This window comes from Meleagris gallopavo, chromosome 2, assembly GCF_905368555.1.
Source record: "Meleagris gallopavo chromosome 2, MGAL_WU_HG_1.1, whole genome shotgun sequence".
In the NCBI taxonomy this organism is placed as follows: domain Eukaryota; kingdom Metazoa; phylum Chordata; class Aves; order Galliformes; family Phasianidae; genus Meleagris; species Meleagris gallopavo.
Genome location: NC_139405.1, coordinates 9454325 through 9473121, shown reverse-complemented (window position 1 = coordinate 9473121; position 18797 = coordinate 9454325). Strand labels below are relative to the sequence as shown.

Here is an 18797-nt window from a genome sequence, read left to right as displayed (position 1 = left end):
GTAAAAGCTCTTGTCCTTCAGAAAGTGCACACTTTCCTTGAGGAAGACGGGAATGAACAACAAATTAGTCTGGGATGGACACTGCAGCTTGAGCAAAGCATGGAAGGCAGGACAGGACACTGCAGTGGGATAGCACAAGGCACTATGGCAGGGATGTGCTGGGAATAGCAGAACTCCATCAAGGCACTACTGAACATGCCCTTTAATTTTGCTGGGGCTCTACGTGCATTTAGGGCAATCCAAATGCACTAAGAGCTAACTTCTACTGCTAAGTATCAGCCAAGCTTGTCTGTACCCTGTACCATGGCTCTGTACCCTGTTTTGAAGACACTGAGGGGTTGAACAGGAATATCCAACTGGTGTCTCAGACTGAAAGGTGCAGCTTTCTCCTTTGCAGGATGTCCTGTGAAAGCTTTCGGGAGCAGTTTTCCTGGCTGTGTGTTTGTAACTGCACCCCAACGTTTCTGGACTTTGGAGATCAGCACCACACAGGATGGTCTGTGGACAGGCACATCAACCTGTGGAGCCCGCTGCTCACTACTGGCAGGAGTGACTATTCTTCTGGTAATAAATGCTCCCTGCAGTCTCCTCCTCTACACCAGGGCTTACAGTGAAACATTCGCTACGAGCGCCAGTTAGCAGAAATATTGATTGGTAGTTGTTAATGCCTGCTCTTTCTCATTACAGCACCTATCAGCTAGAGAAACAGATAGAAAGAAAGCAGTGGCACTGGCTGCTGAGTTGGGGAAAAAAAAAAAAAAAAGAAGGCTTGTGATTTAGAGATCCTAGGCTGCCTAAAATCAAAACGTGCTTGTCTATGTTCTTTCAGCCTGTTGAAGTAGGTGCTGCAGGGGACCTCATCAGAAAGTTTGGTCTGGCAAATATGTGACTGGTCCCCCAGAGAAAGAGGTACTCTGGAATTAAATGGATATAGAATGAAAGAATTGTGCTACAAAGCTCGGTGTTCAAAGGTAGAATGTCTCTTGACCAGATAAGACCGCACATTTTACTGGAGTGCCTGAAACACAGCATAACCATCTGATCAAAAGAGGTGATTCTCTCCTTATACTTAGTGCTGGTGCAGTTCTGAGCTCCACAATACAGAAGGGATGTTAAGGTCCTTGAAAGAGCCCAGAGGAAGGCAACAAAGCTGGTAACAGGGCTGAAAGGCATGTCCTGTGAGGAGAGGCTGAGGACTGGTCTGGAGAAGTTTTCAAGGCCACTCAAATACATGGCTTCATGTCTAGGTTGACTTAAGTGGATGCTGACACCTCAGATCTTTTTCCTCCAGTTTCACTTCTTGTCAGGGATGCTTTTGTTAATTAAACCTTTGGCCTTTTTGTTCTGGCCCTCAGCACCGTCTTCTGCATCACAAACAGTAGCAGGTAGGAAGAGGAGGATATCTTTGGATCATTTTGTGCTTTTCATTTATGTGCTTATGATCTCCAAAAAGCAGTACTTTTCAACTCAGCCACAGGGTCAGCTGGGGGATTGAAAATTGCTGCTTTCCTGCTTGGGGAAAGTATGCCATGTAGGTGAAACAGAGACAGGTGGGACGCTTATGACTTTGCCAGAGATTTCTAAAATGATTAATGGGCAATTAGTTTAACTCTAGATTCCTCAACCCCTGCTAATAAGGTAGGGACTGCAGTGCTTTGTTGCATCAAAAGCATTTTGGAGAAGTAATTAGCTCTTCTTCTGAGTCTTTATAAGCAAGATCTAACACAAGAGGCTACTACTGGGACATCTGAGTGGCTATTACTAATCTAATAATACTTCCTCAGCAGGTGCAGTTTCAAAGAACCCTCAGTATTTCTTCAAAGTAACAAATTATGACCCCAAATCCTACAATGTGGTCATTTCACTCATACAAAAAAATGCAGAGGGTATGCAGGATGCACAAAAATTGAAGATTGGCTTCTTTATCACCATGGTAAGCACAGTTAGATATTATGTAGATACTGTTGTTTGCTACGTGGCTTATTATACCTGTACATGTAAGTGAAGGATTTAATTGTCTTTGGACTGTCTTTTGGAGAGAAATCTATTTGGAGCAAGTTTCTGGATGTCTTCCATATTAAGATAGACCCAACACAAGAAGGACGTAGAGCTGTTGGAACAGGTCCAGAGGAGGGCCACAAAGATGAAGAGAGGGCTGGAGAAACTCCCCTATGAGGATAGGCTGAGAGAGTTGGGGCTTTTCAGTCTCGAGAAGAGAAAACTCCAGGGGGACCTTATAGGGGTCTTCTAGTACCTGAAGGGGGGCCTACAGGAAAGCTGGGAAGGCTTTTCTTCGGTGCCTGGAACTCACTATCTGTACTAAAGGACAGCCTCTGTGTGGGGCATCTGCCAGCCCTCAGGGTGCCAAGAGACCAGCCATGCTGCTCAACTAGATCTGCCACTCCTGCTAAATAGGAAACCCAGTCATTCCAGCACCCTCATCAGCTGTCCCCCAACAGTCACCAGACATGGAGATCCCTGCATGCACTAGTTTGGTACATGCCCATCTTGATTAAAAGAATCTTTGGTGGGTTGTCAAGGCATAGCTCTACAGACCACTGGAAAGAGGTTTTTGTTTAGTCGGGAAGCAGTCCAGGCAAAAGGTTTGGTCTGTTTTCATTTTGTATTTAAAACTTGCTTTGATTTTCATCTTTCTTCCCCTCCAGTTGATTTTCATTTTGTTTTGCCCTCAAGGTCAAATGACATTTGATGAGCGTGTCACTTCTGGCTGATGTGACCTCTGTGAGGTGTTAGCCCATGGCTTGCCTCAGGCTGAAGTTGACTTTGGCTCCAAGATGCTCCCATGCAGGAGCTGAAGGGCAAAGTCAGAGCAGCTGATCACCAGAGCAATAGGATTTCTGTGGAACACCTTGGTAATGAAGGAAAGATGTCCTTAGTGCTGCTACTCCCTCGGTTTATTCACAGTGTCTACCCTCAGTGCCTGAGAGTAGTCAGAAGTGGCATCTTAATGTAAAAAGTTTAAGAGGGGGCTCTTTTCAAAAAGAAAGTGCAATTGCTAAGATCCATGTGGTTCATTCTTCCCCCTCAACTGCTTTTACTTCCATTATTCATCAGCAGCATTATTCGTTGTTTGGTATCATTTGAGGCGCATCATACTGTCATTGGTAAGGGTATCATCCATTGGCAGGATGAGAGGGGAATGTAGCACAGGCAAAGATGCAAACCAGAATGGATGTAGTTGGTAGCTCTGTGAAGCCTTTAATTAGGTATTGATGTGGAGAACTAATACATAGCTGTGAGGGAAGTTTAATGTTGTGTGATAGAGCTGGGCAATGTATGGAGTCTGATTCTTATCTCACACCAGTTTTGACTTCTTTGAGATATTAATCTGCTTCTGCTTTTTACCAGAAGGAATGTAGAATGAGACACAAAAGTAAAAAAGGATTGTGCCATTTATTTCTTCACAGTGCTGCCCATTTCCATCTGCTCAATATCTGACCCATAATATTTGGCAGTCTGCATACCTCCCAGCCCTCTGTAACAGTAGTCATCTTTTTTCTCCCTCCCAGAATAGCAGTTTTATGCTATTTTTCTCCCGAAGGCATGGCTCATAAATAACCCTGCCATGCTGTACAACCATTCTAAATGGAATTTATACATGCTGAAGTATTTGGGGGAATGTGTTTAGTAAGGGTTTTTATTATGCTATCTTTACATGTCATTGTAATAATAGCTGTTGCATTATATTAGTTTCATCTCAGCAAACATACTGGAATAACACAAGAAAGATGAGAACGTTCTGTTTCCTTGTGACACTTGCTGGAAGGTTTGAGTTGTGATGCTTGAAGCACTGTCATCAAAGTGAGATGCTTAGCAAGCTCCCTGGGTTATGCTAGATCTCAGGAAGGTTTTAGTAAGAGCATCCTTACTGTTAATTGAAGTTCTCTTCAAAGCCACTTAAATATATTTTCTTATTTTCCTTTTTTCCCCACTTCTTCCAACTTTTTGTATTATTGATGTGTTGTTGGACAAAGTCTGTCTCCTGTTCAAGCTTTCCATGCCTCTGGGAAGGTTAAGGTATATCAGATGCAGTGTAGATCCAGAGAGTAGTGGGAACATAAGGCTGCTCTGGGTACACTTACTGATTGACTTTGATTCCTGGCATGGAAGGTGAGATAACCAGCTTTGTTTTTCTTTTAGGAGAACTCCAAAGTTCTGAAACAAGATTTCTCCCTTACCCGAGACGTGAGCAGCTGCTTTAATTTGAGCCCAGGAACTTATGCTGTCATTCCTGCTACAACAGAGGACCGAGAATTTGAATTTGTCTTACGAATTTTTGTGAAGAATCAAGACTACAATGAGTAAGATAATGACAAGTACTCCATACAGGCCCCAGATTTGTTGTATGCCAGGATTTAACAATTTAATGTCGAGATAACTGATGTAGCAATTTGCTTGTAATGTACTCTATAAATGTGCTGGGACGGCACAGCCAAGTGTTGAGGACTATGTTAAGGGGGATCGTTTGTGTACTGGCAGATGCATAGGTGGCCATTGCAGAATAGGGTAGTAGCTCATCAGTAGCCATCAAGGATCCTTTGGTATGGAGAGCAGCACAATGAGCAATAATTATGGAATATGCCCTGCCAGCTTGCAAAGAAATCTCTCTTTAATAGAAGAAGGACTGCAAGCTTCTTTTTCCTAGCAGCCATTATGCAGTTTTGTATGTTGTGCCAGCTGGACCCTACATGGATCAGGTTGTTGGCAAAGATGCAAAAAGCAGTGGAAGATTTGGAACCCTTCAACTAGTGATCAAATACACAGGCCAATACGGCTCCCCTCCATAAGAGAGGGGCCTTGAAGAATAAGCGTGGTAGAAAAATAGTATCACAGTTCCTGCAAAGGCAGCTTCTATTGCATTTGTGTATAAATATCTGGGTGTGCTTTATTTAAAGAGCAAACCCTGGAGCTCAGCGTTACCAAACAACCTTAGGGATCAGATGTGCAATGCCTTTCCTTCAGTAAGTTTTGCAGAATAGATGACTGCAGCTCTTATGTCACAAGTCCATATCTTCATAATGAGATTGTTTTCTAGGTTTTGGCCTTCAGTAAAAATGGCTCAAAACCAAATAAGGCAACTCCTTAGTTATGGACAACAAACATGAGTAGTCTGTGCCATGGGCTAGTCTGCCTTCAGTGTGATGATTCATGCACAAGAAGGTTCAGCCCTTGGATGTAGCTCATTCCAGGAGAGCTTGTGACCCTTACCTTAGTAAGCTAAGCAAGGCATGGGCATGCCCTTCCCATGGGTCTTGCAGCACTCACAGCATTAAGAGGTTTGTTCAAGGGAGAAGGGAGCATCAGCGCCATGTGATCAGAGGGCACTAGTTGGGCTCTGTGCTCACTGTCTGGGGACAGGTACCTCCTTGTGAGGCAGGACAAGCTTTAGAAATGTCATAGACAACTGGCTTGCCTGATCTCTCTACTGAAAGCACACCTCCAGCGTTAAATGTTAACTGCTACTAAGCAAGCCTCAGAAGGAATGATGATCCCCAAATCACTGTTGCCTTTTTACAACCTGGATGCTATGTTTATCCCTGACTATTAAACTTTTTTGTGTGCCTCAAGGAAGGACAGCGCTGGCTTCTGTGTGGGAAGATTAGTCCTGACATGCTCTGAATAAGACCAGTTATCCTTTCTTTGCTGCTGCTTGCAGGCCCAGATGAGGGAGGGCAACAGCCCCAGAGCAGGCACTTTGATCTGCTCATATTTAGTTGCACAGGGAGGTTTGCGACCAGCACAATAGAATTGACTGAGCTGGGGCAGGCCGGGAAATGTGAGTGCTGGGCTGTAGGCTGGGCAAACAAAGTGGTCGCTGCCTACCTCCTGCAGTGTCTGCAGAACATGGAAAGGCCCATTTTCTCCCAGCGTGATGTGACTCAACTCTTTTCTAGGAACGCAAACTCTCAGCTCAACCCAATGCTGCCAATGGTAAGAGTCCTTGAAAACTGCTACTGATACTGGTGGTGATAAGCTGGGGGGGAAGCATTTCAAAGACAATTGATTCTTGCAACGTCTGTAAAGTGGGTATGCGTCCAAGGAGAAGAGAGGGAGAAACTGATTAAAACTCCACAGCTCAGTATAGCCATTTTTCAAAAAACTTCACAGCTGAGAGCAGAGTTGTACATGCTCTCCCCAGAGGAATGGCTTCTCTTAGTGTTTGCATTCTATAAAGAACAGGAGTTCATAGAGGTGAGACACAAAGCAGATTTCTGCAGATTTCCACCTAGCTATCTTCACAGATGTAAGGAAAAGTGCACTTTAAATCTGGGTGCACCTCAAGTTCAACCCACATTTCAGCCTGTCCTGCCCAGTTACCATCCAGTTACCATTGGATATTAGGAAAAAATTCTTCTCAGTGAGAGCGGTGATTCTATGGTTCTGTAATCTGTTGCTGGACTTCCTTACTGTGAACTGTGCATGTTGTCAGACCTGGTCCAGTCCATGCTGCTGTGTCACTGATCATTTGCAAAACCCTGCCACTGAGCAGGCTGTCATTTATAGCAGTGTAAACTCTATGTGGGTCTGTGAAGCCAAAGGTGCTCCAAGAGAATGGGAAATGGAGTCCTTCCCTTGTGATTCATTTGCCAGCCTGCAATTAAGCCCCATTAGAGAGGTAGCATAAATGGTGGCTTATTATCTCTTCCCACTGACAAGCTGTCAGTTTACTTGGCTGTTGTCATTAGCCAATGTTTTGACTTTGACAAATTATGGTACCCACAGTTTCTGATCTTATTCAGGCAGTTGGACTTCACTAGTATGAATAAAACTGAAGGCATTAGGGATTAAGCTCAATTTTTTTTGAAACTTCATGAAGTTAAGGATATTTCTCCGTATTGGTTCCATAGAGAGCTGCAGTTGTTCAGATACTATCAAGCCTGCTTTTGGGGTAAGAGAGAAGGGAAAAGTCAACACTTTGTTCTATTCTCTTGGTTCATGCCCTTCCTGGTGCATCTTCCCATGCTCTGAGCCAGTGGTTTCAATCAAAGGTTTCAATCAATAAAGATCAGTCCTGGTATTTGTATTCTCGTGCACTGACTTGCTGAATTCCACCCCAAGATGTTAAAGTTGTCGTCCCCAAGCTCCCTCCCAGCTGTGCTAAGTGATAGCATCCTAACAGTGTTTCCTCCTTCATTGCAGTGGCTTTCTTACTCCTAGTCCACTTTACGTTAGGAATGTTAAAACTGAATTTCTGCTGTTGATTCTCTAGCCTTCTCTGAAGCGTTGTTTGATCTCCAGACCGCTGCTTCCAATTGTTTTGTAACTGAATTATTTATGTGCGCATTTCTTATTTGATCCAGGATGTACCAAGACAGAAACAGGACAGCTCCTATAAGGCTATCTTCCTAAAATATGCGAAGCAGGTACACTGTCTAAAACATCTTGCTGAAAAATAATAATATATATGTAAAAAAAGGCACGTGGAGTTGCAAAAAGAAAACTAATCTCCAGTGATCATACTTGACCCATTTATAAAAATGTTCTTTTGGAAATGTAGCTTCATCCTTAAGGGGGCACCCTGAAAATGGTATTGATTTACTTGCCAAAACCCCCCAGAAAAACTGGAATTTAGCTGGGACAGATTGGCTATCCCCATATTTCAGAGAAGGATTGGAGATTTTGGACTTCCATGTGTACTTTTTTTGGCTTTGGTTTGTTTATGTACAGAAAGCAATTAGAAAGCTTTGGGTATTCCCTCCTCTCATCAGCATCATTTTCCATTTGCTTTTGCAGCAGCTGGAAACCAAACATCAGTGAGTGTTTGAGTAATTGATTCCTGCTTTTTCTGAGCCAAACTGTGTGCATTCACAGGAGATGCGTTTAATGGCTTAATAAACCATTATAACAAAACTGCTTGACTTAGGAGAACAACAAAAAAAAAAGTATATATCACTGCCGAAAGTTTTTGCAGTTAATAGTTGTATCAATGCACTGAGGTGAAAATGAACAGGGCTGCCCTGCTGAAAGTCCTGGTGGTGTTTCAGGCAGGGAGGCATTCTGGTTTGCTGATGGTTTGGGTGGCTCAGAGAGAAGCAGGCAGTTCTGAGGGTTTGGTGAAGAGAATGTGGATGAAAGGAGCAAGTGCTCCCATCACCACTGAAAACTGATGGAGCCTGTGGCTGCCCTGCAGATCCTCACAGGGAAGGACGGAGAATGGCCCAGCAGCAAGTAGGGCTTTGGTGTGCTTCTGTGCAGGCACAGTCATGCATCCATCTGATAGAGGTCCTTCTTAGTTGCCATGGTGCATAAATAAAGATATTTGGGGCAAAAGTGAGGCAGGAGTAAACTTTGCTCTCACAGACCTCTCTTTATTCTGCATTAGGGCTCAGCTATTGATGCTTTGCAGTTGCAACAACTTCTTAATGACATGGTCCTGCAAGGTAAGGTTTTTGCCTTTGGTGCTTCCCTATTCTTAGTTAGTGTAAATTAGAAGATTTAGTAACATCTTTAAGTATTATGTATGTGTGTGTATGTGTATGTGTGTATACATATACACACTTCCCCTCCCAGTTCAGTACTGGGAGGGCCTTCCTCATCACTACTATTTCACTGATCCTTATTCCAAGAGCCTTCTGCTTCCAGCAGGGTGAGTAGATGGATCAGGACGGTGCAGAACAGCTACCTGTGAGCACCAAATGGGAAAAGAGATAGTGGAGGTTTTCAAGAAGGATCAGTAGTCCTTCAGTGGACCTCACCCCTTGTTGCTGTTTGAGAACTTTGAGCTAGATCTGGGGCTGTGTAGTTATAAGTGCCTTCAGACTGGTGTCCTTCTCCCCAGTGGTGGTCTGAATGTAGGGCTTGCTTTTGCTGATTCTGTCTGTTATGTCAATCCTTGCAGATGAAATGACCAGCCTGGGAGGAGAGTTCAGCTTTGATTCATGTCGAGCCATTTTAGCTCTGATGGATGTATCCTTTCAGCAAAAGCAATAAAATTCCCCAGTGTTGCTCATCCTTGCCTTGAGTTATGGCTGAGCTGAGCATCCCAGTGTGAGAACCTGCATGTAAAAATTAGCCCCATATTCCTCAGTAAATAGCTGCCACAGCCTATATGCAGGACTTTGCTATGTATGGCCTGGCTCTGGGAGCATCTCTGCTGAAAGGTGGGAGTCAACCTGTGTGTTCATACCTTCTGCCAGCAACAAATTCCTTTGCTCTCATTTTCCGTTCTGTGGGGCCCAGGGCTTTGCTAAGCTTCACTCTCAGATTCAGGCCCCAGGCACAGGTTGGCGCAGCCACAGAAGCCCGGAATGTCAGCTCTCAGAGCTTGCCAGCAGAGATGCAGTAAGGGAAAACACTGTCTCTGCCCAATCACAGCCATGTGTCTGAGACTGGCAGGCCATTCATCCTTCCCAATGTGCCTTCCCTATTTAGATGGATCCACAGTCATTTTATTGTTAACAACACTGGAAATACATTGCTGGCCATTGTAGAACAAGAAGACTCCTTGATGAAAACATAAATCCTCCCTTGTGTGTTTTCTCCCAATTGCTGGCTCACCATCTCTTTCCTTCCATGCCTTGGAATAACTTTGAGACATTTTCAGATCTTTAGAAACTGACAGGGAATGAATAAAAGTGCTGTGCAATCCCTCTCTTTCCAGGTTTCTCCATCTTGCAAGCAAAGAAGTTTCCCCCCTTTCCAAAGCAGCTGCTAGGCTAAGTGGGCACTGTGAATGCGTGGCATGTGCAAGCAGCTGACAAAGCCCTGCTCTACTTTGATTCAAGGTGGATTTTCATTCTCTGGGCTGCATACAGCCCACATACAGTGTGACCTATCCTGGCCTGCAAAAATGATAGCAGCTTTTTTTAGTCAGGTTTCACTTGTGGGGTCATGTAGCTTGTAGTGAAGTGTTTTCTTACTTGCAGCATCTCCATGGCTTCTGAGAACAGGCATCAGGATCAGCTCTGTGTGTTCTTGGCTCCTTCACTGCCTCTTCTCCCAGAAGGATCCAGCCAGAGCTGATCTCATGCTGTCCCATGCACAAGAGCACGTGTGGGCTGGAGCGTGAGGTTCTGCTCCTCCTCAGTGGCTGCTGTGCTCAGGGGCCCAACGTCAGCTGCAGAGATTGCTTCAGGAACCCTTGTGGTTAAAGACATCATAGAAATGGAAACCTTTTGTTGTTTGTGAGCATAGATATGAGCAGCTGCACAAATTGCCAGAAAAGGCAAATTTAACTCTGAGCATAATTGGGACCAGAAAAGATCTTGTCCTTCTAAACACAAAGCAACAAACAGAAAAGGCTGCATCTTCAGGCTCCCTTTACATCAAGGCAGCATCCTCAGCAATGAAGGCATCACCGGGTTTAGCTCATTAACTGCTTGATTCTTAACTAAATGCACAGCTCAATTCAAATGGACAACTCACGCTGCAGGAGTTTGGGAGCCTCTGGCGAAGTGTCACCAAGTACATGGTATATGGGGTTGCTCTCTCTTCTCTGCTACCACCATACTCCTGTTTTGTTTTGCTTTTTTTATCACCAAGGTGCAGACACTGCAATAACAAAGTAGCGTGGGGAAAGATGTTGCCAAGATTGCATCTTTAGTAGGTCAGATTTCCATCCTCTCACGCAAAGGCTGAGGGCAGGAAGCAGGAGTGCGTGAAAAGCTGTGAGCGAGCAACCAGGGGCTTTCTGAAGTGGGAAAATGTAGGAAGGCCAGTTAGACTCAGGATTTTATGCAAATCTGTGGCCACCACTGGGTATTCTTTTTAAAGCCTTCTTTCTTTCTTTTTTTTTTTTTTTTTAAAGTCTCTGCTCTGAGAAAAGCATTAGATTTGGAAACAGTGTGGATGCCAGCTTGGTATTTAGAGCCTCACCTAAGTTCAGGCAGCTTCCCTGAGTCAGGTCCTTCTTCCTCCAGTCTTACTGCAGAAGGGGAAGATTCCTTGAAGCCTCCGAGATGGGCAGACTGTGCTTTGTTCTGTCTCTCTCTCAAGACAGTCTGTGGCCACCTAGGACAGTGGGGTGCCAGTTCCCTGCTAAGCAGCAGTGCCTTTCCCACTGACAACACCTCAGGTTTGTTGGGAAAGATGACATTCTGGGACATGGGGACTCCTGGCAGATTTAATGTATTACAGACAATGTGTTTTTGTCAGTGGAAGAATGAGTATTCCTATTGTTGCCTGTGCACATAAACCAGGAAAGTGACTAAAAAGGCTTTCACCCACCCCAAAGTGGAGTTTTTTTATGTTATAATATACTGACTGAGCCTTCTGGAAATGGTCTGTCTTGTCATGGTCACCCTATCTTATCTGTTGACTTCCTTGCAGTGAATTTATTAACGAAAGAAAGCATCCTACCTAATTAGATGTAGCAATACATTTGAAGAGCAGTGATGAAGGCCTGAAATCTGCCTTTCTGCTGTTTTTCAGGATCTCTTCAAGAGAGAAGACAGAAATCGTTCTGGATTTCTCGATGTATCTGAACTGAAGAGTGCGATACAGACAGCAGGTATGTCCAGGTGTGCTAAGCAGCTCCTGTCCCTGCAGAAAAGGATGAAAAGAAGAAAGGGCTTTAGGAGTAAAGCAGTTTGGAATGCACAGAAGTGCCAGTTGGATCACAGCTCTGCTCAGAATACAGCATTGTTTCAGGGCACTGAGACAGAAAGCTCATTTTGCACAGAAACCTTTTCTTTGCTGCATGGCGCTGTGCCCACCTGCCCCCTCCCATACAGGAGCATCCACCCTTTGAATCACAGCAAGGGAAACAGCAGAGATGCAGAGAAGTACAGCCTGCAGGTTCTCTCTAAGTCATAGATGAAACACACAGCCAGAGAAAGGAGCAGGGAGCTTGCACATAATCCAATTCCTGCAGTTTCTCAGGGAGGCAGTGACTAAGTCTATTATGGAAAGCCACAGTGACAGGCATTTATTTAGTTTGCACTGACCTCTGTTGGCTACACGAATGCTGAAACTCGCAGTGAGTGCATAATGCCCCTTTGCACAAAGGAGGCATTATTGCTGGGTTACCTCTCCAGAGACTTTGTGCATGAAATATAGCTCACAGACAGCAAACCTGCTGGTAATCGTGCAGTAGAGAAACTCCCATTTGTATATCTGGAACTTGGAGTGGGTGCTGTCCCTGGGAGGAACATGGTGAAGAAGCACTGTTCATGGGAATCATCAGCTCAGAATGGATGTGTAACTTTTTTGTTGCTGAGAGGTAAGCAAAGCATTTGCATAAGCCTGAGCAATGCAGCGCTAATGTGCCAAATGGCAGTGAAGAAGCTGCCAGGCCACTTGTGCTAGAGCGTAAACTGGGAGAAGCAGCAGCCAAAATGGTGCAGCTATTGGAAGGGATAAGCACAGATGTATTTCCATTATGTAAATATTGGATATTGTGTGTGAGATTCCTGCTGGGGACCTTCTCCAGGTAGGCTTGTGCAAACAGGGTTTGTCATCGTGCTAACCCACCTCCATTAGTTGCATCTCTCCCCATAAAGCTGTAGAGAAACCATTCTCTTCTTTTCAAACTAATTTGGCTTCATTATGAATTCATTTAAAACCAAAAAGTCTAGAACTGGTTGGTAAAAGGGGGAAAGGCATTTCACTTGCCACTGAGCTGCTAAAAACTTGGGATGAGCAAATGAGACTTTCTGGAATCACAAAGAATGCGTTAGCTTGAAGCTATCAGTGCATAACATTTCTCTTTTATTTGTAAATCAGCTTTTAGACCAAAAAATATTTAAATCATGTCTTAGGTAGCCAGCATATTTAGGGTAGTTTTATTTAACTTATAAAAGAATCATTCTAATAGGCAACTTTTGTTCATTCAGTTGAATACCAATTTCCATCCAAATAGACTGTGACACAAATACTGAATAACCAGCTAATAAAAAACGAAATGCACCTTTCACCATCTTCTGATATAAGAGAAAATGTAAAAATTAAGAATCCTGGGTATGCAGTACTGCATAATAGCAGTATGTCCTACTCCTGCTTAGGAGAAGACGCCGGCGGTATTGTGAGTGCTATGTTCAGACTTTAGCAATTATGCACCATAGAAAAGAAAATCATCATTTATTAGAGAAAATAAAAGCTAAAAATGCAAAGACAACCCTAGAATCTTTAATTCTACAATAACCACAATTCATGTGATGAGAAGGGCTTGGATTCCCCACTACCCTGTCCCAACTCTTGCTCCCACAGCTGGGGGAAGGCATGCTGCTGTGCAGGGGCCCAGAGGGCACCCAGTCTGACAGGGAGGAGGGTTTATCTGTAAGAGCACGAGGCCAGCAGGGCCACTCTGTCACCCTGCAGTGACCCCAGGTACTGTCCTTCTGCTCCCTCGCACAGGCCTGCCCGTCAATGAGCAGATCCTGCGCCTGATGGCCCTGCGCTACGGCGATGTGTACAGGAGAATGGGCTTTGCTGACTTCGTGAGCTGCATGCTGCGCCTTGAAACCATGACCTGTGAGTCCTGGGGCTTTATCGCAGGGTGCCTGCAAAGCCAGGCTGACAGAAGGAGGCAAGGGAAAAACTGCCAGACACCATAATACAGGCTTACGGAACTGCATGGGCTGAAAATCTAGGCCCAGCCATGCCTTTGGACTTAGGCTTATCCTGAGAGCTCCCATGCACTCAGACAGACTAATTTTCCCAAATGTCCCTGCACTGGTGCCCTTTCGCTAAAGCTTTAGCATCCTGCTCTGCACTAGATCTTCCTCCAGGGTGGCATTGCCCATACCACAGGAGGGAGACTGTGTTCACTCATCTCCAATGAGTGAATCAGGGAACTGTTAAGGTTGGAAAGACCTCTAAGATCATCTAGTCCAACCATCGGCCCATGCCTGTGACCACTCCAGACCACATTCCCTCAGAGCCATATCTCCATGGTCTTTGAACACCTCCAGGGATGATGACTCCACCTGGGCAGCCCATGTTCCAATACCTCACTGCTCTTTCTGAGATAAATTTGTTCCTAATACCCAACCTGAACATCCCCTGGTGCAACTTGAGGCCACTATCTCTCATCACTCTTATCTGGGAGAAGAGACCAACTCCTACCTTCCTACAACCTCCTGTTAGGCAGCTGTGGAGAGCCATAAGATCTCCTCTGAGCCTCCTATGAAATGGAAGACTTTCCCTCTCTTTTTTATTTCTATTTCTTTAACTGGAGAGATATTTCCTCTGTCTTCAGCACAGTTTTCTCCCAAAGTTTTGGTAAGGAGAAGGCGTGAGACCCTTTCAGTGGGAAAACAAATGCATTTCCTCTGTTGTGTCCTTGTATTGTCTGGCAAGGAAGGGAGTGACTGTAAACGAAAGTGCCTAATTCTGTTTTATAAAAGCATAGTTTTTACTGCTATAATTATAAGCATTTTGACTGGAAATAGCAGTAGTTAAAGAAATCCAGCAATTGTAACCCACATGCTAGAACACTGCTACAGCAATTTAGTTCATCTTTGGAACGAGCTGTGTTTCAGCAGCACGTGGAGTTGGGGGGTTATTTTTTGCCCACGTTTTAGCACTGATGTTTTAGGAATCACCAGTTGTCAGCAGATCTGCCTGGGTGATAAGACCGCCTAAAATTCCATTTCAACAGAACACAGAAGCAGCTCAGATAGTCAGAGCATGTCCCAATCTTAATACTTTCACTAAAAACGCAACTTTAAAATATCTTTATTTCTATGATTATGTCACTTACCGTAGATGGGAATTCTTATGCCTAATGCAGTACCGTAGCAATTTTTTCATCATAAAAAATGTCCTTTTAAATTTTAAGTGCCAGCTTAGGACAACTCCTTTAAATCCATTTGGACAAGAATCTTTAAAAATTTCATTGCCTCCTGTAATGAGTGTCTAAAGATGTTCTTGAGCCTTTCAGTTATTGCTTTACAGAGGGTTTAATGTGTAATGCATTTCCCAATCTTTTCAATTCACTGTAAGATTTTTAGAAGAGTGGATACAGGAGCCAAGTGGAATGGATGTGGGAGCCAAGTGGAAAGAAAAGACATTCCACCTTTATGGAGATGTGAATGCAGCAGTGGAGACAAACCTGTCTCACTGAATCATTACTCATCCTTTCAGGATCGCCAGAGATGAGACCCAAACCATAAGAAACAGCTTCTTTGCAAATTCTATTTAACTGGAGGTAATGAAGCAGTAAAGGGGCACTTCTGCTCAGAGGCAACTTCAGCACTGCATTTTTTTTCCTAGAAAGACTGCTGAACATAAGCTGGCCTGCAAATACAGCCTTGCTAAGGACCTGGCTGCAACGTGGGCATTTCTTTGTTCTATGCACTTTCTTCAAAGCAGAATAGGGTGGCTGTTCTTCATTCTGTTGGTTTTCCTCCCTCCCTTCTCTCTGCTCTGGGTCATATAGGTAGCTCTGGTTGCCTTCGAGCCCAGAAAACCTTGTCCTAAGGAGATGATGAGCAGTGGGGCCTTGTGCCCTGTTCCTATGCTCTTCCAGGAGCCTTCCATTTCTCTAAAGCTGGGTAGGTTTTGAAACAGGCTCCTAGAGCAATGTTTCGTTCAAGGACAGACAAACTTAGATTTGTTTTAACTTTCCATTACTGTTTATAACAGCACATTTCTAAGAGAAAAGTAATTTCAAAATAAATAGGAGCTCATAACGCCGTGTTTTTGTTTCATCCAAACACTTAGGTTTGCTAACGCTGCTTCTAGACAAACTGAAATAGAAATGTGCTTTTAGAATATCAGTGTTTGAATGAATTCAAATTTTCTGATGGCAGAGGGTTCTGTCAGAAAATGTTAAGCAACGCTAATTTCAAACCCAAGATGAATAACAGCAGCATCTGCATTTCTGTTCCCTGGAAAAACCTCGTAAGGCATACTAATGACATCAAGAGAATCATTTTCCTCAGGGCACATTGTAATCACTCACTGAAAGGGAGGATGGAAAAGGACCAACGCAAGTTTCCCCGGGGGAAGATGTTTCATTAGTCTGCTGTTCTCCGTCATCCTTCAGGCAGGAGGTACCACTGTAACAAATCACAGGAGGTGATGAAAGCAGTCACGTGGAGCGCTCCTGTTCCTATATTTTTGCTTAATTCTGGATGTGCAGTTGGGATGCTTTACTTGCTGTGATGCTAGGGTCGAGGCACTGGGGTGCCCAGCACAGAAATACAATGTGACCAGGCAGGACAGTGCATGTGGACACCTGAGTGAGGCAGAGCACTCCAACACGAGGCCACAGCTCTGTTCCAGGGCTTATTTTGCAGTTTGTGTTGCACTCTTGCTTCCTCCTCCTGAAATAAGCTTTTCTTTGTTCTACTCCCAGATGCGTTCCAAAACTTAGCCAAAGGTGGACCACAAGTTTTGATGACGGTGATGGAGGTAAGGATGCTCCTTCCTTCTCCCCAGCTCCACAGCAGGACCATAGAGTTAAGTTAGCAGGAGGACGATGCTAAGGGTGCTGTGTCAGTGCTGTGGGTGTTGCCAGGAGCTTTGCTGCAATGTGGGTTTTACCTGGCTAGGTGTGCATAATGGACCTCAAGAGGTATTACCTGGGGACCTCTACTCACACAGCCTTACTAGTGTGAGGACAGCTCAGTGGTGGCCATCCACATCCAAAACACTGTCCGTCCCGTGCACTCCCAGTTCTGTCACTGGTGGAAATGTTACGTAATGTGGCTTTGAGGAAGTGACAAAAACAAACAAAAAAAATCCATGCCCTCATTTCATACTGCCCCATCTGTTAGTTCTGGACTACAAAACAGTTTGCTTTTATGGAAGAAAGAGCAGACAAGTGCTTGCTGTTGCTGTTTGTCTTACGAAGCACAGCCTAGATAGCTAGCTGAATGGGGATATATTGAGCTTTTCATCAGCCAATCTGAAGCAAAAATCCTGCTGTGCTCCATAGTGATGTGCCTGAGTGCTGCATTTTATCAGTCTGGAAGCTATTTTTTTTCTGATAAAACAGTGTTTAAAAGGTTTTATGAAAAGGATAACCACATTCTTAGAGCCTGCTACCTCTTCTGCTTGCAGCCATGCAGGTGCCATCCTTTCCCAGCAATTGCTCCCACTGCAGCTGCTGCAGTAATTTATCATGGAAAGTTACATATGGAAGGTGTTTCTGGGTCTGAACTGTAGTAAGGGAAAAAGACAGCTTCAAAACCCCTTAACTGTTCTGTGCAGGACAAGAAGACCACAGTGACTGGGTCCCAGCCTGAAGGTACTGAGACACAAGGCTGAAGACTTAGTGCAACATCACTATCTAAATATGCCTTTTCCTTTTTCCAGTGGCTGACTCTTGTCATGTACATCTGAAGAGCTGTCAGAGCTCAATGTGCTGGTGAGAAATCTCCTTAATACTGTACACACTGAGAAGGGGTAGGTGCCCTTACATTGGCCATAGGGAACACAAATGGGGGGGCTTTACAGACAGCTCACCCTGGGCTATGGTTGGATTAGAAAGGAAGGAAAAAGGTGAGAGCTGCAGTGTGAAGGTGCTGGGGGGGGATTGCAATGGCATCTGAGGGCTGCAAAGGGAAATGGACAGCAACTGGATTTCTGGCCTTTTTTGCTTGGGGAATTGCTGATGGCACTACAGGGTGCTCAGACTGCCATTGGCTCAGTTTGCCACTCCATGTGAGGTGACACATTTACAATAGACCAATTAGTAGAACTTAGCTTTTTCGTCTGCCACTGAAGTGTGAAATTACTCCTGCACATCTTACCTAGAAGTGGCAAATTTAAAACCAACTAGAGAGTGGAGATGTGATCTTTTTGTCAGTTTGATAGCCCATTTTTAACTGTATTACACAATTTAGCTTACTTTTGAACAACAATCCCCACCTTGTGTTTCATTCGATGCTTGCTACCTCCACGTCAGGACTGGAGAGAAGCATTAGGTACCCCCAAAGTTTACTTATATCTTCCAGTTTTGCTAGTTGGTTCTAGAGAAGGACTCTGCCTTTCCTACAAAACTTGTCCCATTAATAAGCCACCTCAGCCTCATACTTCGGTTAATCCACTGGGATGCAGCTGTTCCCAACTGCAATGGTAAGGCATTAGTGCTGGTTCCAAACAGCTGGCACTGAGGAAAAAACAGAGATGAAAGCCAATCCTTAGAGAAAGGGCATGGTGAAGAACCAGAAGTGCCCGGCTGATGTGTTGAGGTTGGACACAGAAACTCACTGTGCACCTTTGAGCAAAGTCACAGGCTTGCCTTATCAACCCTGTTCAAAATCTGAGTGGGGAAAAAAAAAACAAAACCAAACCCAGGGTCTTCATTGGAATTCAGAGACTGCATCCATGTGAGGCTTTCTATAGACAGATTTTGTGATCATAAATAATACATAAACAGAACGTCTGGTACCTCACATCCTGTTTCTGAAGGCAGTTGACATTGAATGCCAGCTTCAATGAGAAGTTAGAAGGGAAAATAGATAATAAATCCCAATCCTAGGGGAGACAGACAGGTGGATTCAGAACCAAGGCTCTGTGCCTTTCACCCTTGGCTCCAGGACAGTGTTCGTGCCCAGCTGCTGCCCTGCCTTGGCTGCTAATTGCAGCTGCTGTGTTCAGCTGCAGCAGGAGCTGGGCCTCACTGCTCAAGACTTTCACCCTTTCAAGTGTGTTTGTAGTTATTTACCTGAAGGTTTGCCCTTTGCAGACTTGCCTTGGACAGCACACCTTCCCTTTGTCACAACAAAGCTGTATTTTGGTGTATTCATGCTGTGTAGAAGCAGGTTATTAACAACACAGCACCCACCCCTTGCACCACATGGTGTTATTAGGTAAATATGAGACTAGAAGGATCTCACTTTGGGGATTAAGTTGCTTAAATTACTGCCTGCAAATGATATTCATAG

The 18797-nt window shown here is 44.4% G+C and overlaps 1 protein-coding gene across 7 annotated transcripts in view; it reads left to right on the top strand.

Moving 5' to 3' along the window:
* Positions 1-18797, top strand: part of LOC100543660 (calpain-13) — a 35510-nt gene that overhangs the window by 15480 nt on the left and 1233 nt on the right. For 3 of the 7 annotated variants that reach the window (XM_010706519.2, XM_010706520.4, XM_085218866.1), the window contains 12 exons: positions 398-564; positions 1785-1933; positions 4162-4322; positions 5916-5952; positions 7323-7385; positions 8345-8402; positions 8861-8928; positions 10364-10432; positions 11392-11470; positions 13315-13431; positions 16262-16317; positions 17224-17275. In XM_010706519.2, coding sequence (XP_010704821.1) covers positions 398-564; positions 1785-1933; positions 4162-4322; positions 5916-5952; positions 7323-7385; positions 8345-8402; positions 8861-8928; positions 10364-10432; positions 11392-11470; positions 13315-13431; positions 16262-16317; positions 17224-17250 — 1051 coding nt within the window. In that variant the 3' untranslated portion in view covers positions 17251-17275. Of the gene's footprint in view, positions 1-397; positions 565-1784; positions 1934-4161; positions 4323-5915; positions 5953-7322; positions 7386-8344; positions 8403-8860; positions 9747-10363; positions 10433-11391; positions 11471-13314; positions 13438-16261; positions 16318-17223; positions 17276-18598; positions 18723-18797 lie in introns of those variants that run through there. The other 4 variants (XR_792379.4, XM_010706521.4, XR_014881851.1 and 1 more) reach the window with 4 other exon arrangements.